General features: G+C 42.2%; 2 protein-coding genes across 7 annotated transcripts in view; one reads left to right on the top strand and one right to left on the bottom strand.

Annotated features, from left to right (window-relative positions):
* The window catches only part of tmed1a (transmembrane p24 trafficking protein 1a), a 5,571-nt gene extending 4,666 nt beyond the window's left edge, over nt 1-905 (top strand). Inside the window, exons 3-4 of the mRNA XM_068337211.1 lie at nt 1-130; nt 227-905. The exon at nt 1-130 is cut by the window's left edge and continues 51 nt beyond it. Coding sequence (XP_068193312.1) covers nt 1-130; nt 227-439 — 343 coding nt within the window. The 3' untranslated portion in view covers nt 440-905. The remainder of the gene's footprint in view (nt 131-226) is intronic.
* A 202-nt stretch (nt 906-1,107) lies between these two features.
* Nucleotides 1,108-27,266, bottom strand: dnm2a (dynamin 2a). 6 transcript variants are annotated; one of them, XM_068337207.1, is made up of 21 exons: nt 26,823-27,263; nt 20,243-20,316; nt 19,882-20,031; nt 18,929-19,132; nt 18,499-18,597; nt 18,265-18,425; nt 18,028-18,170; nt 16,704-16,839; nt 16,515-16,582; nt 15,625-15,763; nt 13,703-13,789; nt 13,423-13,493; nt 12,294-12,345; nt 11,323-11,334; nt 8,966-9,076; nt 6,931-7,040; nt 6,709-6,820; nt 6,399-6,563; nt 5,586-5,809; nt 5,223-5,486; nt 1,108-1,768 (listed from the first exon to the last, which is right to left on the bottom strand). In XM_068337207.1, exons 1-21 carry the CDS (start codon nt 26,981-26,983, stop codon nt 1,738-1,740), a joined length of 2,574 nt encoding a protein of 857 aa, XP_068193308.1. In that variant the 5' UTR covers nt 26,984-27,263; the 3' UTR covers nt 1,108-1,737. The 6 variants fall into 6 exon arrangements, with proteins under 6 accessions (XP_068193308.1, XP_068193305.1, XP_068193304.1 ...); XM_068337204.1 differs by lacking the exon at nt 1,108-1,768 and adding an exon at nt 2,476-4,922; XM_068337203.1 differs by lacking the exon at nt 1,108-1,768 and adding an exon at nt 2,476-4,925 and having other exon boundaries at nt 26,823-27,262.
* Nucleotides 27,267-27,321: the final 55 nt, after the last annotated feature.

The raw sequence follows: 27,321 nt of genomic DNA, 5'->3' as shown, positions 1-27,321 counted from the left end.
CAGTAAACTGTCAGAGAAGATGGTGTTCTTTGAAGTGATCATGAACAGTCAGAGCAGGCTGGGTGGAGATGAGTGGGAGGACATGGCCTCCACAGAGAGCTTGGTGGAGTACCAACTGGAGGACATTAGGGTGAGAGGGAAAATAGAACAGTCCGCTGATGTTATTACTGTATGTCTGCACACCCCAGCACTGATTTCCACCTCCTCCTGTCTGTCCTTCTTCCAGGCGACGCTGGACTCCGTGTACGGGTCCCTGGAGAGGAGCCTCCAGGCCCTGACCATCCTGCGGGCGTTTGAGGCGAGGGACCGCTACCTGTTGGAGGACAACCTGTGGCGGGTGTCTTTCTGGTCCTGTCTCAATCTGCTGGTCATGCTCGCTGTTGCTGCTGCTCAAATCTACACCTTGAGACGACTCTTTGATAACACCAAGCGGATCTAGTGATAACCGCAGCCGGTGGTGTTGGACTCTGAAGAGGGGACAGAATGGTTGTCCTCCTTTTCAGGAAGCCTGAGGTGTGGAAACGAATGCATCCAACTGTCTTTGAGTGCAGTATTTTCTGCACTATAGGGCGCATCTTCAATGAATGACCTATTTTAACACTGTTTTCATGTATATTACTGAATTATAAGGCTCAGTGTCAGTATTTGAGAACATTACAGGTTTTTACGTGCGCCTTATAGTGCAGAAAACAATGTAATAGATGGGGCCCCTCTAAGGTGAGTTTTGGGTGATGGTGTTGCATTAAAGACGCCTTCATGGGCGGTTTAACAGTGTTCACAATCATCTGTGATGTAACAACAGGTACGGCTGTTCAAGAGGCCCTTTTGAAACCATTTTGGAGTCCAAAGACCTTCACCTGGTTTACCTGACCCAAACCCACTCGTCCTTAAAAGTTTTGAAATCCAAGACATTGAGCTAATTTTTTTTTCTCTCCAAATTATGAATTACATTAACACCTGAAAATCACATTTGCATTGCTGTAATATATTCAAGTATGCTTGTATAATTATGAACATAAAAGCTAGAAAAAAACAGCTGTTCTCACTGGAATACTTTATTGAATTTTAGATTCTACATTTTACATCAACATTTATGAACCTATATTACGTTTGATCAAACCAGCAGCCCACACAAGCCAACACATCACGAAACTTCGATTCCTGCTCACGACCTCTAACAAACCAATGGATTTTTCCATCTGGTGGATAAATAGGCGGAAAACAAAGTCTTTATGCTGAAATATTTCACCATCATTATCTGGAGGGATTACGGTTGCTTGTTAAAGGCCAAACCTGTTGTGTGTTTCAACCATCGCACTTTATTTTCTCACGTTAAGCTGAAACCTCAGATTCCTCAGCAGCCAACATTTTCTCCCGTAAATCTTATTTTGTGGTCATGCTTCAGCACTTACACATTTCTTTTATCATGACAAAACAGACACCCCCCCCCCCCCAACATTAATGACATTACTTGGCACTTAATGTGGTTTTACCCAACTGTAGACGGGTGGAATAAACAAGGAATATGCTTGGATTTACCTTCTACAATTTGGTTCTGCTAAAATATTTTGTTTTTAAGACATTCGCTATGATGAAAATCACTTTATGGCCTCATGGAATAAAAAATGAGTTTAAATGTTTGACGGGCAGTTTTTTGGTGTAAACTAAAAACAGTGCAATTCTTCTGCGGTCCTGCTGTCACAGATTGAAGTCATTTCCACTTTAAGCCGGTCAAGGTCACCACAGGTTTCGTCGGGGGGGCGGGCGCCTGTTCAGGAAGAATCAGCCAGCATTAATTCATCTCTTAACCGTCTGCATGCACCCTGACAGCTACATCGTCCATTCATCTGACCGGTCGTGGCGTTTATTATCGAGGTGATCTGTTACTGAGAGGTCAGAGGTCATCCTTCATGCTCAGTGGAGGATGTGATCAGCCAGAACATTTATTCATGCTGCGAATTTAGATTAGAATTTATCAAGAAATCTGACATGACTTTCTGCGTATTCAGAAATCTGTCATAAAAAGAACACCTATGAAGAACCGGATATAATAAGTTTAAACAGATGTTTTCATCTTTAGATTGAAGGATCTTCACCTGTAGATAATTATTGGAAAGCCACTCCTGATCAGCTTAATCCATTGTTGCAAGACACAAAAAAGACGTGAGGAACGGTTCTTTCTGATGTTGATTAATGTAATACATTTAAAGAAGAAAGCAGCAGCAAAGTGCTCCTACTTTTTTTTTTTTTTACATATTGCATTTATTTGTTTTGCTTTTCATGTGGTGAAAATATATGTTCTAAGAGAATAAATCCCGCAGCAGTGCTGATGAAATTTGTATTCTTACACCATCCTGTGTGGGTTCAGTCAGTCAGGGAAGTGAAGGCAGAAATAAGAAGGATCGCTACGTTATCGGAGAGAGACGAGGAAGTGGATCACTCAGGACACAAGGAGACACCAACCACCACAGCCAGTCCCTTTTATTGTACACAACGCCTCTTTATTTACTCTCCATTCTAAATCAGTTCAGGTTTTTTTATTCAAATCATTGGATTGCTACAGAGGCACTTAACAAGGGTTTGCGAGCAAAAAGAAAAGAGAATTTTTGCAGGTTGGTTTCCGACCCCCCCCCCCCCTCACCAGATTTGGCGGGAAAAGGGGGATGGAAAGAGGAAGGAGGCAGGTTACATCCATTAGGCAGAAAGGCAGGAACGCCACAACCTAACCAGACAGTTACAGTCCAGGCTTCTCAAGAGCAGGCTTAGGTGACAGGCACGGGAGAATTTAAACAAACTTTAGCCAATATATTAAAAAAATATCTGTACCAAGGGGTCCAGATGTTCCCCCTGGTGATTTGAGGATTCAGAGTTATGTTATATATTTATTTTACTCCTGGTACTGTCACTGAAAGCCTGACCCGCAGAAAACTACATGAGAAATATCACACTCCGTCTCGAGAGCTTATCATTTGGGGTTATTTATTTACTCTTTACAGTATTTTGTCTCAGGTCACCTTATAAATCTGTGGTCTCTGTTTTGAGAGTAGAGCCAAGTCTAAATCGCACCTCCAGACAGAGCATGTTTTGATTAACTACAATTCCCACCACCGCCATTGATCAAACCAAAGACAGGAAACCAAGAGTGGCCCAACATCACTTCCTGTTTGGCTGGTGCCCCCCCCCCCCCCCCCCCAAAAAGCCTGAACAGAGGTTTTTAGAATTCAAATATCTTCAAAGAGCAATCGAACAACATTATCAAATAATCCCTAATCCAACTGCCTCCTGACACACGTGCATGTTTGACAGCTAATCCCTGGAGTTGAAATAGTCTGGGGAGCTCAGCTATGCAGAGCTATAATGAATGCAAACAAAAGCATCAAATGAAATTTTTTAAAAATGCCCTGGTTATAAATAACGCATCAGGAGATGACCAATGTCATGTTCCCTACATCCAAGTTTAATCTGTAGATAACTATTCTAGTCCTTCCTTTATTACATGTGGGGATTTGATTATATTCAATGGCATGTTTTTGTCAGAAGCTTGCAATTAAATGATATACAAGTGCTACCCCCCCCAAGTGTGGGCCAGTTATATATGTGTATATATATGTACAAGGATACTTATAATGCATGGAAGCTAGTCTGTCAGTAATAATACATTCCCATAACGGTCAATCCTAACAAGAGGCATGCCAACTGTTAAATGCATAATTCCATCTTTTACTCAAACAGATCACCTCATCACCACGTAATCCTGGCTGGGGAGGGGCTGTACCCCCCCGCTCTGTGTGAATCGGCCAATCAATGAACAGCCTAACCGATGTGATCGCCACATTTGGGCTCAACGGGGACTAATGACAATAAAAATCAAGGCTTTAGCAACTCTGAATTAGTGGAGAAAGTAATCCTACAAAAAGCTGACTGCCTTCAGCCCCCCCCCCCCCCCCCCGGGGTTTTCTGCATAGTGTTCTGATAACGGACAATATAGCACCCTATGAGGGGCTCACTGTAAAGCCCCACGGGAACAAGTGCTTAGATTCTACTCATCAACCTGGAGACATCCATAAACAGATGGATCACAGAACAGGATGGGGGCTGAAGCTACTCTACCAGTCTCATGCAACCCCCCTCTCACCCCACCCCCACCCAGTATTTTCATGCTTTGCTTTTTGAAGCGGTTATGAGTTTATTTTTAAAGCTAAATTTATGATGGTCATTAAAAAGGACATCACTCATGTAAAATAACAAAAAAACAAAAAAGTAATCAACATCATTGGAACAAAAACAGTAATAATAATAATCTAGTTTCTCAGTATGAAATCAGTTAGAAAATGAAAACCCAGTAAAACATTAACACCAGGTTAAGTGTTTCTATGCTCAGAGTGAGACTGATGGGGTCTGGGTCCAATCGAAAATGTGTGGAGGGAGGCGAGAGGGAAGCGAGACCGTAACAGTTTAGTCATTTAATGAGCTTCTGCAGGGAGAAAATAAACCTGTTATTGACAAAAATGTATAAAAGTTCTTGAACTGAATCGGATGCATCAGAACCTTCTGATAGGAGGTGAATGCATCCTGTAGATCGGTGGCATTTCCTTGGATTACACAATTTGCCACAGCTGTAAAATGTAATATTTAAGTGGTTAAGGGCTTTCTCTCGTCCGTGTGCACTGATAGTGATGGTATTAGCAGCTTATTACAATGCTTGAAGAGACACATTAATAACGCTGGATGACACACAGTTTGCACCGCTACCAGTCAGCTCCTTCCCTCAAGCCCCTGCCTTTTGGTGTGTGCGTACACACACACACACCCCCACACACAAACACACATTTAGGTGGGCTTGGCCACAGGTCTAGTCTAGAAGGGAGGGCTCAGCAGGGCGGATAATGGTGGGCCGGTGAGAAGGAGCACCAGGGGGTCTTCTGCTGCAAAGAGGAGAGGAGATACAGAACAAGGAGTCAGACGCGACGCAGCGGAGAAACCAAAACATCCCGACAGAGAGAGGGAGCGAGGGGGAAGACAGACGGAGAAGAGATGGAGGCAGAAAAGCAGGAGTGAAACAGTAAAGGACACCAATAATAGAGAGGAAAAATCTGGTGAAACTGTAAAACGACACGTCAAAGACGGAGGATTATCATGTGTGAGACCAAATACCACGAACACAGTGCCACGAACGTATTACACGCGAGTATGGGTAATGACATCATGAGCGGTAGTTGTACCTAGGGACACCGGGTGGGACGCGAGCAGGCCGAGAGGGGATCTGTGGGGGCGCGCTGAAGGGATCCTGGCTGCTGTTGAAGGCGCTGATTGGTGGGCCTGGGCGAGATGGGATCGGCGGCGCGCCGAACGCAGGAGAGGGGTTGAGCGGCGCTCCAAAAGGAGGCGAAGGGTTCATGGGTGGTCCCGGCGTTGGGCCCCGAACAGCTGGTGGACGGCTAGGGGGCGGGGCAGATGCAGGTGGTGGTCTGCGCTGAGGGGTGGGGCTAAAAGAAGGAGGCAATTAAAATAAAAAGCTGAGATATCCCATCAAATGCTCCGTGTGACTCTGGATGCGTTGATAAAATGTTGGTTATATTCATCACCTGGACTCCTGGATCCAGGTGTTGTTGACAGGCGGTGGTACGGGGATGGACACGGTGTTCGCGCTGATGTCACCAATGATCTGCAGAGACTCCTTGAGGGCGTGATACATGCGGAGCATCTCGTCCCGGCGCTGAGCCTGGTCAGCCGACTCCTCCATCAGACTGTTTTGGTCCCCAGACGAGTAGAGGTAGGCCAGCAGCTCCGAGTGGATGAAGTCCTTCGCCTGGACGGAAGCGAAGATGATTGAAAACGCCGAGTAAATCACTGAACACTGAAGAATTACCACAGCAGTCAGAAATGAAGTCAAATGGGGCGTGTGAATTATTGAAAGAGAAAACAGGATTAATAAAAAAGGGAATTATTTAATGATCAGATCTTTGAACAGAACGTCTTTGTGATGGAGTTGTGTGTGTGTGTGTGTGTGTGTGTGTGTTTGTATGTGTGTGTGTAGCTGCTGAGTTTCTGGAAGCAATCAAGTGAGCTCGTTAGAATAATAAAACCTCATAAAGGGACAGTGGATAAGTTACGGTCAGTGTGCATCATAAATTGTGTTAATAACTGTCTTCACGTTTACGACCTCGTCTCCTGGGATCACAGACCTTCAGATGTAATTAAAGAGCAGTTTATCTGAACGCACCCAACAGCCCAGGTTCATCAGGTGACTTGAAAAGGCTGAATAGTTTGTGAAAAGATGTGGCCTATCTAATATACCTTTTATTAATGTGGTTACTTGCTTCCTCGTCTGTAGATAATCAACTCAGATAATCACTAGGTCAGATTCTAAATCTGCTGCCGAGGACAACCGGACTCACGTTGTTGATCATGAGATGCATGATGGTCTTGGGCATGAGGTCTCTGATGGATTTGTTGATGATGCCGATGTACGAGTCCACCAGGTTGCGGATAGTTTCCACCTGCCGCTCCAACTGAGGGTCCATGGAGAATGTGTCTGCGGGGGCAGCCTCCTCACTCTCCGCCTAACAAACACACACATTTAATGGTTAAAATAGCAAATGTGATGTCAGTCCCAAACAGGTGAGCTGATCAATTCTGAGGTGCAAAAGGAAACTAAATCTTAATTCATTTTTAGTTTTTGTGGATGGCACGCTCCCGCTCACGTACCTGGTCCTTTTCGGGGTAAACTCCTGCCCTGAGGAAAGATGCTTTCCAGCTGTCCACATCATCTTGAGAATCACAGGCCAATTCTATCTGGCGAAGATCCTTGTACACGTTCCTGTCCAGAGAAATGAAAATAATAAAGAAAAAAATATTTGCGAATGTGCAGTCAGCTTGAAACAGGCAGGACCAAACACCACAGAGCTACGCTAACAGCAGAAACCTGACCTCTGTTCGGTATTGAAGATCGCAAAGATGTGCTTTGTGGACATGAAGCCTTTCTCCACATCTCGGATCTTCAAGTTATCCAGAGGCAGCATGTACTTCTTTTCTTTCTCCTGACATGAGACAGAGAGGAAATCTGCATTTAGAGCTAAGGCTGTAAAAACACACACATTACTACAACACTGTAGTCAATTGATCCTTATTGCAACGTGTATTTCACCGCCTTCATAGCTACAAGTTCTTTGTTTCCTTGGTTTTACTGGTGAAAGCTATAGGAGTACATATGGTGCGTAATAAAATGTGGCCGCATTGCTCATAAGGAAGGCTCTGATAGCCCCATTGAGAGTGGAAATATCCAGCAGCGCCCGATCAACAACCTCCTTCCAACAATGTTGAGTTTCGTTTCAACAGAAGTGAGTGTACTTTTCTTTTACTCCTATCGATCCCTCTTTACTCACAGCTTTATGTTAACCTGTTGTTTAAATCTTTTCTTGACGCACCGCTTGCATGTCTGCTGGGGCGTCTCGGGATCAGAACAGATTCTCTCCTGCAGAGGGATGCACATAAAGCACCTTCCCCTCTGGTGCATTTTAAACTAATATCTAAAACAATGTTTCTATGTCTGCTACTGTGAGCAAACATCATGGAATGCATTTCCTCAGTGTGGACCACCACCAGGGCTGGTGAGACGCAGAAACGCGTGAAGAGTGAGAGAAGGAGGAAGAGAAGAGGAAGAAAATGTGGAGTGTGAGGAGCGCTGGGGGGATGGGGTGCCAGCTTTCGCCGTTGAGCAGAGACATCTGGAAGCGTTTACGCGTACGTTAACAGAGCGCGGCGCAGGCCCAACAGTTACATCACTCGCAGTTGTGCACGATGCCCCACCCCCAACACACACTAACACACACAGCCAAACACTCGACTGCATGTGCAAAAACAAACACATTAATTAAAAATAGATATAACAGAACTAAAGGGTGTTCAACAACACGCGTGTTTACAGACATGACAAAGTGCGGCCACGCAACAGAAGACTCCTGTGTTTGCTGCATCTACACACAACCACACTTGTACACACACAATCACACCCCCACCAGTCCGGCCCCCGTAACCCAGTACGATTTCCTGCAAATTCCAAAGTCAGATCCCGGCTGGAACATTTCAGCCCGCCTGCCACGTCATTTTGCCTCCACCATCCTCCCTCTCACGCCGTTTCTTTCCATTTCGCTTTGCTTCTTTGCAAAAAGGCAACAGAAGCATGAAATTTGCCGTTTCCAGTTGTTGTTTGAGAACGAGGAGGGGAACGGACTGGAGTTTATCATCAGCAGTGAAGGAACATACATCTTTCTGGGGTGGTTTTACTTAACCGAAGGATAAGTCTGAGGCCTTGTGAGGAAGACCAAGCGGTGAGTAAGGCAATTCATTCCCCGAAGGCTTTTAACACACTTTGATTTTTGATGTAGTCAAGTTAATACTGTCTGAAACATGATCATTTCATTTAATATCACATCTTCCTCATAGAAGTTATTTACCCCTGAGAGAATTAAGTCAAACCATGTGTAGATTTATTTGACGCCCTTACTTAAAGCAATAAAAGAATTTTCATAAGTTCTATCAAATTTTATAAATGTACCACAAGTTAAAATTATTGTGGCTTCTCAACCTTTTTGGTCCTGATGTCCTCGGCTTTTCCACGTATGTTGGATGATTTATCAAGGTAATGTTTACTCTGCGTGTCCTCTGTCCTAATGTCCTAGGTCAGCGACCTGTCGATGCAATGACCTCGGGTTCCTTCCTCCCATCAGAGTTCTCCTCACCCCCCCGCCTGCCCAGTGTTCAGACTACCTGTTCATGAGGCTACAGCTGAACAGTAGTCTGCACATTGGTTAGGCTGGGCTGGGACGCACACACCTGCACCCCCACGTGTGACGACAGACTCCCCAGTTTGCATCAACAGGATCAAAATCAGGATCTACAGATTAATCCCATTCCTTTGGCGTCGGCCCTAAACCTGTGTCCAAGAAACAGAAACTCCACCCACCTCCTCGTCTTTGTACCAGGACAGCGATTCAGCAGTCAGGACAAACCAGTACTCCTTGGAGCCCCCCTTCATGATGCTAATGTTGAGGGTTAGCCAGCCTTTCCTGATCACCTGAATGGAGAGTAGAAGAAGTAGACAAGTGTGGAGGGTAGAGGGAGAGGTGCAAAAAAACAGTCTGTCAATTAGATTCCTACGCAAAGGGGGGAAAACCTTCGGATCTTCATTCTCCTAATTTAAAAATACAGACCAATGATGATGCTTTAACAGAGGAATCAAACACGAAGAACTTACTTACTGGTTTATTGTCTGAATATGCCGCATTTGTTCTACAGCTCATTTATGCATTTCCATCTTAAAGTTATCTACTTTAATTATTGTCTGTATTACTATAAATATGTATGTCCTCAGACACGTCCTGAGGATAAATGTGGAGAATTATGGGTGGCAAAACACCCAAATAAAGTACTAATAATAAAATCTTACCTGCTGGATCATTGTTAATGTTTTTGTTTTATTTTGAAATATATCCGTATCTGTGAGTCTTACTTAATGATGGGCCATGACAAAGCTGGAATAACGGCAGAATGGGAAGATAAACTGTGTGTGTGGGTACAGTTTAAAGTATACAAAAGCAGTTTAGCTGAAAATACTGAAAAGGCATGAAATCCTTTACCAGTTTTCACTTGACAGAAAACAGATCCTTGCACCAACAAACAGGACCAAGGGGTGTCCAGAGCATGCTAGCCCCCAACACAGTAAAAGATCAAAGGCCGGCGATGGTATGTTAGTGTCAGAGGGTCAGTCAAAGCTAGCGTATGTGCTTGTAAATGGAAAGCAAAAATCAGCAAATAAATACTTTGTTACTTCAAAAGTGGAGCAAAGTTAGTTGAAAATGGTAGAGGAGGAAAAAAGAACAATGGCAATGGCTGATGTAGTCCAGTTCAGAGAGAAAAGACAAACAGAAGAGTGGAGAGATGGAGAGGGAGGAAATAAATCAGTCTGTGAGGCCGAGCTCAGTGAATCACTGAAATCAGACCTGCAATCTGGAATTCTTCTTCTTGTCCATTTTCATTTTGATTCTATTTTTTTTTCCATAAAAAGTCTAAACCTTTCACTTCAAGTACAAGGAAAGCTATCTGTAAAGTGTGTGCTCTCATGCAAGGTAGAAAAGTCCGATGCTGATTCTGCTTCTGAACCTACCTACTGCACTCCCTCTCCATCCACAGCAATACTAATATACATGAAAATGCAAGTTATAAAAGAGTTGAAGTGGCAGTTTGCCTTGGAAAGGAATATATGAAAAGAACAAAAGGGAGAGAAATACCATAAACACATTGAAAGGAAGAACAATGAGATACAAAGGCATGACAAATGAGTTGCTTTTGTTCATGCAGCTTTTTGCTGAACGAGGTTCAAACGTTTCTACAGACTAAAATGAAACATGCTTAATTATATTTTGAAGATTGTGTTATGAAAAAAAAGAAAAAAGATGAAAAGTTACTGGAATCATCAGAATACATCCCAAAGTCAGGGAAACCATAGTCACCACACAGTCTGCTCTGAGTACAGAAGAAATACTTAAAGACCTAAAAACAGGTGGGGTTTACCGTTATCATAAATTGGAAAATAAATGTGCTTTCAGAAGAAAAGTACGTGCAGTGATGGAATATACAAATTAAAGCAAACAAAATGTTAAAACAATCAAAAATTGAATGGTTGCTGATTGTATTGTTCATTTCTTCACCCCCAGTGACATTTAGGATGATTCTCTCAAGTCAAACCTTGGAGTCCCCATGCACGAGGCAGCAGCAGAGGTATAAACCTGAGAGCATTAGAACTGACACCGTCCACGGTCAGTGCTGGAAGATCAGCCTTTTCTGAGGTCCGTAATTACACAAAGCATTTCACAGTGCGCTTTTGTGAGGGTATAAATATCTCCTTCGAAATAGTTGGTGGACAAAGATAAAATGTTAGTAACAACCCAAATGTGCACAATTAAAGACAATTACTGTCTTAAAGTGAAGTAAAGAATTACAAGCAGACCTAATCGGTTCCAATTACTGGATCAATAAAGGCTAAAATTGTAACTGATATCAGTTTGATGAGTCTGGAGACTCTACCTTCTCCTCATGGACCTCTTCAAGTCTGACAAGCTGCAGAGAGGTAGAACAACCTGTTTCAGCAACGGATTCAACCGTGTTGTCAGGAACTGCTTTACTTTGTTGTCTCGTAGCGGTTTTTGCCTTTTTCCACCCTATCCAGATTGGCTGACCTGTGTGTGATGGGCTCAGTTCTTCTGCAAGGCCTACCCCTGCTGCCCCCTGGCAGGGCGTGGTTTAAATCTGTGGGGTACTTACCAGAATCTCACCCTGCAGTAATAGGAAGGGGGGAGGGGAATTAAAGCAAACAGGGGTGAAAGCAAGCAAGCAAAGATGCAAAGATGAGGAACATATGGGAAGACGGGAGAAAAGGAGGGAGAAGGGTGGAGTCAGGATGTAAGAAGACAGCAAAGAAAGGATGATCAGGAAAAAGGTTGGAAAAAAGAATGAAATGATGGAAATGACCAGGAGGAGAGAGAGAGCGAGAGAGAGAGAGAGAGAGAGAGAGAGAGAGAGAGAGAGAGAGAGTGAGGGGTTAAGAGAGGCAGGAGGGAGGGACAGAAAGGGAGAGACAGAGCAAGAGAGTTACATGCAATTAGAATTACTTCATAATTTGGTTACGTCATACTTGTTGCTCAGTTGATAAGTGCAAAGACCATGCACATTCTGAATTACGACTCAAAAGACGCTTGTAGGTTAATATGAAGGCAGCAAAACACCCAACATAATTCTGAAATTATTTGTTGCTTTGCTTTAGAACAACATGCATAAGTCACATGCAAACAGCAATTAACAGTAGCCATGGAAACCAATGCTTGTTTCAGAAGAAGAGGAAGAGGGGTCATCTTTTATTTCACTACTGCCCCTCACCAATGCTACAACCTCTGAATATTAGAACGACTACAAATGGGTTTCAGGATCATATTAACAAAAAATGAAATTCAGAACTGTTTACACATTAGTCTTGATAAACAGACAAACATTGTGTACAAAGATCAGCCAGTTTAATATCTGGATTAGAAAAGACTGGAACTGGGTACAGTCAGTAAATATGAGGTGGGGGGTTTTGTTACTAGTTAGACACATCAAAATAGATTCATGGCTACACGACAGTTACGTATCTCTGGGATGAGGTTTACTCACGTTAACCGACTAGTAATTGGAGGAATCAGTCAAGGAAGGTTAAATGTGGTACTGGTGAGAAACCAGAGCTGAACAGTAAAACATACCTGGTTGGGAATGGCCCTCTTCTTGTTGGCAGCGGTGCTTCTCTGCTGAGCACTGTCATGAAGACGGACAGAGGAGGCAATAAATGCTAACGCCACCACAGCAAGCTCAAATATAAACTCTGAACAGTCAGGCTTTCATTGACACAATGTTGTAAAAGGGGGTTGGAAGTCAATTGGACAAACTGAGGGGTGGAAGTTATCACACACATACTGTCCACACAACCCTACGTCCTTTCTGTTCGCCCACCTGTTGTTGCCGTACCCTGGGGGGCTACCATCATCCAGCCTTCTGTAGTCAAGACTGAAAATGACGTCATGAGAACCGTTAAGCAGCCCTAACTGACCTCTGACACATTACAGCAATCCACTCGGCATGCAGAGGCTGAACCGCCACACACTGGGGCTCGCTTTGTTACTCAGCCAGCAGCATCACCCAAACCCAGGATGGGAACTCCAACTGATCTGCATGCTGCTATAATTGCTACGCTAGGGAAATTATAAACTCAACCACCATAAAAACAGCAAAAAAACAAAGAAAAAGAAAAACAGTGACGGCTTTGAAATGAACTAATGAGTTTACAGTGCATAACAGCAACTGTAAGCTCATGCGTTGAGAAGAGATGTTGTTGTGTTAATCAGTAGTGTGAATGACAGTCAAGCAGCCTGCAGCAGACAGGAAGTTTATCTGTTGATCTGTATTCATGGGGGAGTAGTTTTGTCCATGCAGGAGGGAGAGGTGAGCGAGTCATGTGACCTTGGTCTTTCTTGGATCTGCCTCCTACACGGGGGACACGAGGCCTGATGTGGTAGGATCACTAATTGGCATGCTACATTTCACTGATGCATTGCAGCTTACAACACAAAGCTCATTATGAGAAACACTTTGATTCAGTAGGAGTGAAGTGACGGCAATTCTATCGGCTTTCTCAAACAGCACCTGAGCTCCGCTAGTATTGATTGGCGGGAGTTAAACCACTTTTTCCTTCGTACGTCTACAGAATCAAAAGTGAAACTCAGACAACGGGCAACATACAATTAATGAGGAATCACACAGTCTGAGCTGAGACTGGGGTCATCCCCAATAGGCTGTGAGTTGAGCGAGGAACCACGAAGAGAGGAGTGTACATACTTAGCAAAGCCAATGAAGTCCTCATGGTTTGTGTTGATGTAAGACAATTCAATGTCAATCAGAAGCAGAACCTGCAATAAAAGGCAAATAACTGATTAGAAGGGAGGCTTCAGACCCCTCCTCTGAACCAAAACAGCATCTCAAGGGGCTACATGTGACTTATCGATAGTATCTTTTACAATATTTTCTCCACTATGGAAAACGATTAAAAAAATGCTGACCTGAGATCACTCAGTATTCTTCAGCATCAGTCCCACTCATTGAAAACCCAGAAGCTCACCTGATCCTTTGTCTTCCCTTCTCTTTCTCTGACGTGGGTGGTGACAATCCTCTCAGTCTCCTCTCTCAGTCTGGGATATGAATTGAGCTGAAAAGCAAAACACATTACTGCAGTATTGAACGCAAATATAAGCATGCACCAACACTTACACATGTGACTTGAGCTTAGTAAGACCTACCAATAAGTATCAATGAAGAGCAGGAGAAAAAAGTGAGAATACAGAACAGAGAAAAGGGAAAGAAATAGTCAAGTGACATTTCACTGTCACACAGTTTCAAACAGACACACAAACACAGGGAGGTTTTAAATATACATTCTGCAAAGAGAATACAGCATTAGCTAGAGATGACTTCATTCATAATGATGATGATGCTATAACTTTGGCTTGACTTTCAGCAACTTTTGAGAATTGCAATGAACATTTAGCATTTTAAAGAACCAATTCAGAACCGTCACCTCTAGCTGATGGTAGAGCTTTGAGTTATTAATATTAGGTCAGACTGTATGAGGAGGGACAGGGGGAGAATGGGATGAGACAGAAGGAAGGGCTGGCTGAGTGGTGTACTGAATGTATGCAGTGCCTTCTTCTGTCCACTAGGTTGTAGTAAAGTGCTTTGCTGTGGGGAGTTTAACTTCCACTGCACCCTCAGTTCATCTCCCACTTAATATCGCTTCATTTTCACCTGATTTAGTCAACAGAAGAGTCACGTCTGTCTGTCATGCAGGGCAGGAAGGCTCTGCTTTGCCTCCATGAACAGATCGGGCCGGTCTTGGGTGGGGACAGAGAGGAAGCAAGGAGGAGGTGGCGAAAATGATTTACTGAGTTGATGTTGATGTCAAACCACAGGTGGGAGCTTGCTAGCAGGATGTTGTGCTTAAAATCACTTTATGTAATCTGTGAGCCAATGATCAACATGAATGGTATGAAGACTTTCAGGAAAGGAGAGGGAGTAGCGATGGGGTAATACACTGATGTAGCAGTGGGCACACACACTGTAGTGGCAAGGGTCAGAGGTGGAGCTGCTTTGACGGGGAGACAGAGATGGGCATTTAAAATGAAAAAGGGAATCCCTTCTCTTTTAATGCCGACATCTCAACAGGTTTGTCCCTGGTTACCTTAACGGCACACTTCATGACGAGCGCGGTGAGCTCAGACAGCACAAGGTCCACGCATTTGAGGCTGGGCTCTTTGAGTTTGAGGATCTGCTTTTTGACAATCACCTCAAAAGCCAGGTCAGGGGTGAAGAGCCCCGTTCTGAAAGGTCGCGGTTTTAGAATGCATTTTTTGTTGCAGCGGCGGAGAGAAAGGGGAAGACAGTGAGGGAGAGTGGGAGAGATGAGGGAAAGGAGAAGTAAAGAAAAGAGTAAAAAGAGGACAGCCAGGAAGGAGAAAGAATAAATAAAAAGAGATTAAGGCTTTGTTTGGTTAGTCATTTCTAGTCGGTGACCAACAAATCAACCAGCAGAGGGACAAGCCGAAGGTTTTTCACATCCTCTTCCCTGATAAGTCACTTTCCTAAAATTAGAAATGGAGGCACGTGTCACCTCGAACTGTAGGTCAAAGAAAAGCTTGGGAAACATCTTGTGTTTTACTGTTTTATATTTATTGAGATGTGCCACCTGCAGCTTGTCCAGGAGAGGCTAGAGATGCTCAGAAATGTTGAGCCTCGGAAACATCTGAAATCCACGACGGCACACCATCCGTCACAACACCCCACAACACGACAGCACTGCCTGCACACGGGGCTCACCAGGCGGGGCTGGCTGAGAGCAAACTGCACAGAATTGTTGGTTTCTTTTTTAAAGATGGATTTAACCGGTCTGTGGAGACGTTTCTAGATAATGAAGGACGCTAATGGCTAATGTTCTGTGCCAGAGTGCCCTCGGCCTCACCCGTGGCTGCCCATGGACACCTGCAGTACCTTGTTGGTGCACTGCCTGACTGTGCTGATGAGCTCCTGAATGACCAGATCGATACATTTCAGACAGGGCGTTTTCAACTTAACGATCTGCTTTTTCACGATGACCTCAAACGCCATGTCCGGAGTGAACAGCCCCGTTCTGAAGACGCACAGAGAAACAGAGGGACGACAGACAGATGGGACAATTAACAGACATGTAGGCTAATAAAATGATGACTGAACGGATAATTAGGAGAACACAAAGACAAGAGGTGATTGAAGAGACCTGAGGTTATGGACTGAGAGAAAGAAACGGAAAATTAACAGACCGTAAGCTGCGCCAAGGGCAGGAAAGATAAAGGTCCCATAAAGTCCACGAGTAAATGTAATTAAGCATCCACCACGTGGCGGACAGGAGCGTATCCATGAACAACACATTACAACATTAGCACAGGGGACACAGATACTAGTAACACGAACCCTCAAGATAACTGAATGACAGACAGACGAGCAGAGCGTGGTGTAGCAGTGAGGGGATGGAGAGTGGAAGAAAAATGAGCAAAAGCTGAATAAAAGAAACATTTCATATACAACAGAACACATTTTTATAAACACACTATAAGGCGCACCTAAAAGCCTTAAATTTTCTCAATAAAAATAATCCAATGTACCATATTTATAAAAAAAGTTTTACAATAGACCATTCATTGAAGATGCGCCTTATAATCCAATGCGCCTTATAGTGCAGAAAACACTAAGTGACTTTTAACTGGTATTTTAGTTTCTGTTGACAAGGCTTTATTATTTTAAAAAAACCCTTTAGTAGTAGAAACCCCAAAAGCAGAAGAGAAATAACTGTTGAGCTCTGTTGGTCCCTTCTAAGGCAGGTTTTTTGTCTTAGCTTCACTTGCCTGACACCATGGACGTTTTTGATTGCGTGGCTGATTTCCCGCCTGAGTTCCTTCTCATCAAACACAATCTGAAAAAGAAGAGAATGGTAACTCAACAAATGAAATAGTAGCTATATCTGCAAAGTCTCCCACAGCCAAAGGACACTATCAGTGAGACCCAACAGAACTTAAACATTGTGGCAAACTAACCTTGACAAGTTCAAAAGGGAAACGTTCATGGAAGATGCGGTTGATCTTAGCACCACCTGACAACTCATTGGTGTCCACCTGGTCCCCAGAGCCCTCAATGCACTTCTCAAAGTCCACACCAAACTGTTGAACCATCCTGATAATGATCACAAAAAAAAAAAAAGCGGCAAGGGTGAATAATCTCTTTGCAAATACTTGTTATAAACTTTCTAAAGATCCTCTGCAAAAACTGATGTTCATTGAAGGAATGTCTTCTATTTTGTGAAGCTTAAAGCAAAAAAATCATATTAAAACATTCCTGAATTGATCCCTTTATACAGCACTCCATCAAAATTGTACTGTTTTTTATTGGACCCTGACCCACCCTTCCACCAAATGTTTTTGAAATCTTTCCAGAGTTGTTTTTTTTATGTCAGAGACCAAAAATGGAAACAGGTCAATGTTATTCTGCGTTTTTGGAAAAGTCATGTTATGGAAATCCTAAAAACAATGAATGCTCAGCAGTTAACCACACTTCCAATAGTTTCATTAGAAAGATAAGTACTCAGCAAGCTATGCAAAGTAGTAAATGTTAAACTGACAACCCCAAGGCACAAACATATCATGTTAAAAAGTATTTTTAAGAAAGTCTACAGAAAAGAGAAACGTACTCCATCAAGAGGAAAAACAAGTCTGCTCTCTCTTTAACTCTGCATCATGTGACACTTCCTCCTTTTCATTTCTGCCAACTAGAAAATTTGGCTGCAATGTAGTGAAAAACACTACTAACAGCAAAACATACATAAAAATAAATCAAAGACTGCCTAAAATGTTTTGCTTTTGTGGGTGAAACCTTGACCTTACAGTTGCTATGCTCAAAAAGGACCCTAAAGTCAAAAACTGAAGGTTTGTTCAAATTGATTAAGTCTTCACATATTGAATCTTTTGGTGATTTTGTACGTTTGTGGCTTTAAAAGAATCTGATGTAACTTCCTAATCAACAATTAGTTGAATCTTTTCTCACTATTACAAGGTTGGCTGTAATCGACGCTAGAGTGACAGTACACAACCACTGCAGGATATTTTGTACAATCCCACAGGTAGTCATTTTAGGCACTGATTGGACAATTTTGTGCCAACCGTTTCCCCTCTTGTCTATTTGACTTCAAAAAAAGCACACATTTTACTAGTATTTTTCTTTAGATCATACTATAAAAGACGCTCCAAGATACATTTGCTCTGTATTGTCGGTGTCTGATATGGAGTCACCGACCCCAAAGCTATCTTGTGTAAATACTCCACATATGCTGCGTTGTTGTAAACCTCAATACTCAAATGCACTCACTGCAGCAAAGCCTTGGTCTTGCGTGTGGGGTCGTCTGGACGGAAGTTCTTATATTCTTCCACCTCCTTCTCCAGGGAGAGGAGCTGACTCTGCAATTTATTGCGCAGACCAGGCAGGGTGTCCCTGATGTGGTTGGTCAGTTGCTAAGAACAGACAGGTGGTGAGTCAGTAACATAGCAGAGAGGGAATATCTTATAACAGCTTATAATTTAAAACCAAACACAAAAGATGAGGAACCTGGTTGAGGGTCTTCTGTAGGTGCGGTGTGCCCATTCGCTCTGCCATATGTCTGTAGCCAGGATGGGAGAGGAAGAACTTCCTCTCGGCAGCCAGAGCAGCACGAATGTCCTTCTTCCCATCGATATCTTTCTGGCTGCGGTTCACCACACCAATATAGCCTCCACACAGATCACACAAACTGTCAATCTGGAGTCAAGTATCAAGCTGTGCGTTCATGTGTGTAATCCTCACCTCTGCGCAGTGGCAGTAATTTATTTTCCAGGATGTCCTTCGCATCGGTGCCTTCATCCATGAGGTCCAGTTTTGTGATAACACCAATGGTACGCATACCTGCACACAATCAGGAAGTGTAAATATATCAAATCAAAGAGATTCCTTCATTACACACAAACCATCCTATTTCTGTATCTTAAAGAGGAAGGAAAGGGCTGAGACACAGTACTGTTATATAACTGTCTTTGACCTTTCCTGTATAAAACCACTAAACAGATTTGACAGAAACACTGAGCTAAGGCAGCAGCAGAATAAACGAGGGTTAATGGATAACATCAGACTCTGTGGCTCATTAGATTTTTATGGCTAACATAATAACAAACAGTGTTAAATTGAGTTTGTAGGCCTGCTATTTGACTTCTGAACTGTTGTAAGGTTGCACTCTCACCCTGTGGGTCCACCTCCTTGGCAATTTTCAGAGCATCCGAATTGGCCAGGTCAGTATTAGCCGGGGTGACGGCCAGGATTAAACAACTCTCTTTAGTGATGAACTGCAACAGCATGTCCCTGATTTGGTGCTCGATGTCTGCAGGTTGGTCTCCGACAGCGACTTTAGTCATCCCCGGAAGGTCGATCAAGGTCAGGTTCAGCACTGAGTCATGGGGACAGATGTCAGGATTTGAGGACAAAGTGTAGTTGTATTACAGAAAAAGCAAACCCACACATCATCTATTGAAGTAATGCCCACATAACCAGTTAATTTTAGAATGGGCTATGGTAGTATGGTTTAATTTGACACATCATTAACTGGAAACATCTTTTGAATGGCAGCTGGCTGTGTGAGACAAATGTCTGATTGTTTAACTACATTATAACCATTTTCAATGGAAGGGTGTTGACTGTGTTGAGAAAAGACATCTATTCATGGGATAATCACAGTAATAATACACACTTTTACATAAGATGAATACAGTCCTGTCTTCTTTTGTTCATACGTCAAATTAAGTTATATCCCTTTTAATGGAAGCATCAGAATTATTATGAAAATAAAGTCTGTAGTCATAGGGGAAGCTCTCTTGTCGTTTGCTCTTGTAGATCAAAGTCTAATTCACTTTTACTTCATAAAAGAGATACTGACTTTTATTGCAATGATGGTAAATTGCCAGAGTTACTGAATGAAATAAAAGTGTCAGATTTCACACTGAATTTCTTGAAACATTTTCTCCAAGGAGATAAATAAATGGCTGGAATTTTAAAAAAAAGACTTTTCTCATAAAAAAGGGGATTTAGCCCTCAACTCATATAATCTAATACAAGCACATATCTATCTTCTTTCCTTCTTATCTTCCTTCACATAAGGCAAATAACATTAATATGTTTCACTGTATGAATGTCCTTTACCATGCGGGGAGTAAACCCTCAGGTTAATTGGGATGGGAGAGATTCCTTTGTTGGAGCCGGTTATCCTGTCGGTCTCCGCCTCGATTTCTGCACGAACTTCTTCAAAATCCACAAACTTCTTCCCTTTGCAGTGGAGGAATTCCGCATATTCTACACAGCGAAAATGGACATAGACACAAGGAGTGTGGAGGGAAACAGAAGGAGGAGGAAAAAGAAAAAAGCAGAGACACAAAAAAGAGAATATTTAATTAAAGAGATGAATGTGTTACATAGTTTAGCTTGGGGCGCTGTGACATGGAGGCATATGGATGGCTGCAATGAGAGGGGAAGAGGATGATGAGCACAGGGCTGATGTTCTCACCGGCTTTATTGTTGACCAGCTGCAAAATGAGCGGTCTACGGGTGACGATGCCAGATCCACGTGGAAGGAAGTCCCTGAGAAGATAAAAAGAAATATCACAATTGTTGGAAGTAAAAAGGATGAAAATGAAGGCAATCAAAAGAAGGATGGAGGGAGGAAGGGAGGGAGGGAGGAAGAGAGACAGACAGAAATTACACTCCGTGTCAATTTCCTTGCAGCTTAGTCTCTGATAAATTGATGAGCACGAAATTTCACGCCTCCACATTGACTCAAAACAAATCAAAAGTGTCAGTCATTTTCTGTCATCACCAGATCCTTTCATACACAACCATTCCTGCTGTTATGTGGGTAAACTATTCTTCCTTGTTAAATGGAAAAAAAAATCACTCAATAGAATTGATATTATTCTTCACTTCAGTTCTTTTAATTCATGGATTTAAACGAGCCTTGTTATGATGAAATAAACAGACTGTGATGAAAATGTCATCTGCATATTTATCTCAGGGCTGCTCCAAAGTGGAAGACGGAATGAGTTCAAGGACACTACAGTAACACTCATGTATTCATATCACGACACACTCTGCATGTTTTTACACACAGCTGGATGCCCTACACTCAAACATATGGGAAAACAACCATTAACAGATCTTATCCTGTCTGTTTCAGCCCTGCACTTGGACTAAATGAAAATACCAGCTCTGTGTTTTAATATACAGGTAGGCCTCACCTTAAGTTGTTAACTGGTTCCATGAAACACGACGTTAAGTTGAACAACGGTGTATGTTGAATTAACTTGTGTCCAAGCTAAAGCAAAAATAACTATTCCCAGTTCTGTACTGTGCTTTATTTATGAATGCATTTTAAATAGTATACGGTTAATGCAAGTCTATTTTAAGCTTGCAAAAAAAGCAATTTTTTCAATATAGGACAGCAAAATAATTTACATTTACAAATCAAATTTGTCATACATCAGAAACGCTTTATTTATGAATGAATATATGCCTTTTGAAGGTTATAAAACAAATACAAAAATTATTATTCAGTAATTGTAAACGTGGATGTAAATGGCTGTGGATCTTCAACATCAACAGCTAACTTGGCTGTTGTTGAATGCGCTTAAAAAAAATCAGTCGATAGCTAAAATCTTGTCGTTATTATGTACAGTCATTGATGCCGTAGTCTGACTCATCCAAAAAGATTGTGTAATCTTTACCCCGTTTTCATGGTGTTTTATCATAGCCAGTTGATGGTTAGAGCATGATGCTTGTCATTAGGAATTTTCTTAGGGGCCATGAAGGAGATTATAGATTGAATGAGAAGAGAGAGCAGCCAATAAACAGGTGTTTACTGTGCATATAGTAGAAGTCTAGTAGCATGACAAACTTGATTTTTATTTTACCGCTTTTTTCCTTAAATCACACATAATTGAGACCAATATAACTCTAAACAACCTAAGCCAAGGTATACCTGTATTTCATAAAATGAGCATTGAAACAATCATCTGGAGGCCCTGTGCCAACATGTCAGTTAACAAAAAAACACTTAACGGAAGTACAACATGCTGACACTGAATGGAAAACTGCTGTCTGTAGTCAAGTTAAAGAGGAGGGAATCTTTATTTCATCACGCTTTAATGCAATCATGCATTTAAATGCTCAAATGAATGCCTATTCAAAGGACAAGAAAGACAACCTCGGGTTGTTCCAGACTGATCCACAAATGTCTTCTGTTTGACATTGTGCTATGTGCACACTCATGATTAGAATTTTCAACATGCCCTTTCCTTGCACAATAAAAAGAACTCCCCTAACCATCATGTCAGTGGTGCAACTACACATTATGAGATAATGGCTCATTAGAGACAATGAGTTCTTTCTCACAGTCACCCTGTTTGTTGGTCTTTAAGTGACAGGATACTTGAGGAATTTCTAACCACATGGCCAAAGTTGCTAAGTCAACCATCGGAAGAGACTCCTCCACCTACTCTTCTCCACTCCCTTCCAGATTCTTACGGCCCCTCTGCTGGACTGTAAACACACTGATAATACACTACATCTGATGGCAATCACCATTCCCAGTCAGGGAACAGTCATAGCTGAGCTGAGCATGTCCCTGTCCCTCTCTGTCAGAAATACAGGCCTGAGGGAACAATGGTGGCGCTCAGCCTGCCTGTTGACTTATATTGTAGAAACGTGTCATCCACAATACAGTAGAAAAGAGAGCAGCTGCCATAAAGGATACTGTCTTCTCTTCAGACACTGTAGCCTTGTGGGGAAACAGTGGAGAATGCTCTGGAAGTTTCTCACATCAGCAAAAAAAATCCTCAGCACTGTCATGCACATAATGTGGAGCAGGCATTTGCTCACATGCAGGATGGGATAGGATAGAGGGGGAGGGAGCTGGAGATAAAAAATGTGACTATAGGCTGAGGGGAATGATAAACTAAACAGACTGGATGCAGGAAAGAGCAAAAAAATGCTATTTAAAGTTAAAGCAAGAGTGACCTCTTACAGAAACTGCTGATGTATTGATGCCTCATTAATAAGTTATCACCTAATTTGTTCAACAAGTGGCTACTTGTCAAAAAACAAATTATAGGTCCAATAATGCTTAAAACACACACAAGAGAATAATTTGCTTAAAAGGCTCTTTTGAGAAAAGTGAAGCAGGCAATATTTATAATTGTTGAAAGAGCAATGGCATGCTAAAAAAGGAAGACCAACATTACATTATTCATGCAATGTAAATGATAGACGAAGTTGAACAGACTGTGTATCGTGTCATCCATTATGGATGACCAAGCATCAGCCTGTGATGGAGAGAAGGCGACTCACAAGAGAAAGGAAAAGAGAGTGGGGCAGGAGCTGAACGGGCGAGCCAGCTCCCATCAGCCGCTCTATTTCTCAAACTGGCCAAGCTCTGAGGAGTGATTGGTTGTATCTGTAAAATAATTAGGAATAAAGCCTAAAGATCCTATACTCATAAAAAACAGTGTGTAACTCTTGAGGTCACTAAGCATACTCACAAGAGGGCGTCCTACACAAAATGTGTTAAAGGTTGGGACTGACATCCCATAGGTTTCTGGTGTGGCAAAGAACATATAATTGTGGCTCTCCGAGTTCCCACACAGCAGTCTGTCACTGTGGGGACCAAGACCTTTCCAAGCACTACCAAAATCCAGCAGCTTAGTGGAAAACCCATTCACTCTGCATCAACTGGATGCCAGTAAAGAGCTCTGCCTGCTACAAATACAGATGGCAGTGCTGCCAACACTCATCAAACAGGGTTAAATGCTGAAAATATTATCATATTTTAAGGGAACCACAGCATTAGGAACAGGCATGTCTAATATCTAACTGACCCATATTTTAAAAACTGGTTTCTTAGCATTCTTCATGCCACAGATCTGATTAGCAACCTCCACCCTGGCCAGCTTGCAGTCCTAGATATGAAGTCTTTACTCCTTAATGAGACAAAAACATAACAGATGAATGAAGTATGAGTTTGACCACTAATGAGCTAATTATGATCCAGTTTAAAGGTATACATTAAACAACAGTGTAAAATGAGCATTTAAAATAAAAGCTAAAAATAATTCAGCAACATTTTTACTATTTTGTAAGATTTTATGAAGACCGATTTTTTTATGTCTTTGTTTCTTTGCAGCTGCTAATAGAGGAGGAGGCTAAGGGAGTCAACAATGCCTACAGCGTGTACATAACAGTAGGTGGAGACAGGTGGACTAACTTTTCTCATAGGATAGGTATCTTGGACTGAGTTCACAGTGGACATTTGGACTTCCTCCACACAAACACACAGATAATAGTTTTTGTGTCAGTCATTCAAACAACGTACCATGACATCAATTAGTGCCACAGCGTTTTACCAGTGGGATGAATGAAATGCAGCCATTATGATTGTTTTAGATATCCCTGCATCTGCTTGTACCCTTGTTATTGTATGTTTGATTTGCCAAAAAAAACTTGGGGTACTTCTTGAGCTTCTTATGATGCATACATAAACATGTTCACAATCCCATGAGGCTTTAGAACCAGAGTAACCTCATTAGTTTCTGACAGCAGACATTGGCATGGACAGTGTCTTCTGGCCCACAGCAACAACATGAGGGGAAAGCAGCAGATTCAAAACAACAATGTGGGGCGACAACACAGACAGAACTTTAAATACCACTTGACCTGCTGGGGCATGCATTTTGTTTATCCATTTTTCTGTGAATGAAACCACACCTGCTGTTGAATGGCAAAAGCCTCAAAGGCTGCGCTCCCATTACATCTTTTATTTACTGTCAGGGAAATAAGATAGTATTACTGAAGGCATTTAAGCTGAACGTATTAAACTACTATGAAACAGTAATTCTTGTCTTATTTATAATGTCACATTGAATGCCTGATACTGCTAATGACCAAACTACTGCAATTATCATTTTGAGGGACCCACTGGAGTTCAACTGCTGAGGGGAAATGCCCATTGAGAATCATTGGATTGAGAAAACTGGGGTTTTCATATAAAACGGGGAGAAAAAATTATATAAAATCCATCAAAAATCAGGATTACTGCATATAAGTGGCAGTAACAACAAAGAAAATATAATTTAGCCCTATTTTCCATATACCAGTATTTTCCTTACATCAGTAAGGAAAATAACTCAACTTTAACTGGTCTGGAAAATCTGCAATCCCAGTATGCATCTCTTCTCATTCCCTGGTCTGAGGCAGTGAAGCAGTGAGGTTAGTGACATCATATGTGCAAGTCAGTCAAAAACATAACAAGAGAAGCAGTCATGTTCTATCATCAGTCTCTCTTTTGAACTTGCCTCTTTGCAGCACTAATAGACTCCATTTCTGTTGTCCTTGAGAAAATAGTATTATTTTAATGCCTAGGGCACAAATTCACCACAGAAAAAAGAACACAAAATAATGAGGAAAGCCAACAACTATTAATGACTGCAAAAATACCATTTTCTTAATGGCCCCGGTGCGTTCTCATTACGTAGATCACAAATCAATTATTATACAACACAAACATGAGAGGCTGAAAAGAGGCATCAGGTTTACATATTGTTACTCCGGCGTAGGTTTTGGCAAGAAAACCCAGTTCCAAACTGGGAACATGACTGCATGGCAGAATCAAAACTGGAAACAGAATCAATAAAATCCAGTCAATGCCCAACCCTACAACCCTGTTCCTGATCTCTGACAGTTTGCCCTTAGATCAACAATGAGTCATCCTAGTATGGGTATGCCTGTTGATATGGTAATGTGTACGAGCGGCTGAAGTATGGCCTCTTACCTATGGGTTTGTCTTATAATACTATGCCACATGAGCCTTAAAAAAAATCACCTGCACAGCAACAACTAATTTATCGGCTGGCTTTTGGATAAAAATAAATGATAAAGGAGTTTGCCCCAAACGTGTATGCTTGTTTGTGTATCCGGTCAACAGGTACAAAAAGGAGAATCATCACATGCAGTGAAACTGAGCCCCACCATAAAATGTGTTAATTACAGCTGTGTCAAGTGCGCCCATAGTGCAAAGTCCTGCCACCATGAATAAATATGGACTGAGTTGTAGTTTAATCTACATGTGTGTTCTTGCCTGAGAGAGATTACGACATGCTCTCTTGTCAGTGTGTTTACAACCAAAGGCTACATGTCATCTTAATAGCCAATTTGTTCTGTCTTCCGTTGCAGGTCGGCCTGCATGTCTGCGTGTGATGGTGTAATTTCTGTGTGGGTGTGGTCAGACACACTGGGTTTCACTCATGGGGTGGAAACCTGCTAAACATGCTAGTTTCAAGTGAACTTGTTTATCTGCAGGGTGATCTCACTGACAACAGGACTGGCTGGTTAAAGAGCACCATAATGTGACCTTCAAAAAAGAAAGGGCAGACATAGAGTTTATTACTTAGTTTCTTACTTTCTGCCAGGAACAGCTAAAAAACAGGAAGGTGGTAAGGGAAGTCGTGTCTGCTACAGATGTGTGCTAATGTTTTTTTAGACAAATTGCTGGACTGCTTTGAGGTCAAAAGTGATGAAAGTAGCAAACACAGCAAAAATCTACATTTCTAAGATGGCTAGCTTTCTCACTTCTATTCTACAAACTAAACATACAGTAATAATTACTGACAGCTGTAGGCTACAGAACACGTCACAATTACTGGTAAATACAAATACTGCAGGACGTTCTGGGTGTGTCATGGATATACAAACAGTGTTAAGCAATCCGAACAGAAACAATATAAAGTAACGAAACCATCTTATTATACTGATAACGAAGTGCCACGGTTTGCATTTTCGTGACACAGAATCTAGATGTCAGTCATTTCCAATACGCCGGATTTCCTCAGAAGGGTGTTTCTACGCAGAGTTCTTCCCTTCCAACTTCCAGCTATCAGGAAGGTTTACGACATTTGCGTAACTCGACATTTGACAATACGTACCGAGTAACTGACGTATAGCGAAAACTCTGCTGGTTTATCGAATAAAAATTAAATGAATATTAACAAGACAATGAAGAAAACTATCAGAAATAGTCTACTGAATTAGCCAAAGTCACTGACCTGCCGACAAAATTTTCCAAGACTGAGCTTTTCCCGGCGCTCTGTCCACCAACCACAGCAATCTGAGGAAGGTCTAAATTGCAACTCTGTCCAATGGAGCTGAAAGCGTCTTGAAGCTTGTTGATCAGGGGAATGAGGTCTTCCATTCCCCGGTTCCCCATGGCTTCGTTTTATTTGAGCGCTCCCTCAGCACAACGCAAACCAGAGGCTAACGCTAGTTGCGCTAACTAGATAGGTAACGTTAGCTTAGCAGCAAGGTGCTCTCGGGTTACGTTGAAGTGTTGAGTTCCGCCGCGTCAAACAGCTCAAAGTTGTCGTCCTTCATTGAACACTGAAACGGTTACGGGTGACGTGCTTCACGCTAATATCATTTCCAGTTCTTTTAAGCGCGTCAAGGGAATAGTTTGTCAGTCGAAGCGGACGTTAAAGTCGCGAAACAAAACTTCCTTTACTCAGACACCATCCGGTTACGGTAGACTACATCCGATCAAAGCCGGTG

Source organism: Antennarius striatus, chromosome 16 (assembly GCF_040054535.1).
Source record: "Antennarius striatus isolate MH-2024 chromosome 16, ASM4005453v1, whole genome shotgun sequence".
Classification (NCBI taxonomy): Eukaryota; Metazoa; Chordata; class Actinopteri; order Lophiiformes; family Antennariidae; genus Antennarius; species Antennarius striatus.
This window is presented reverse-complemented; position numbering and strand designations above follow the sequence as displayed.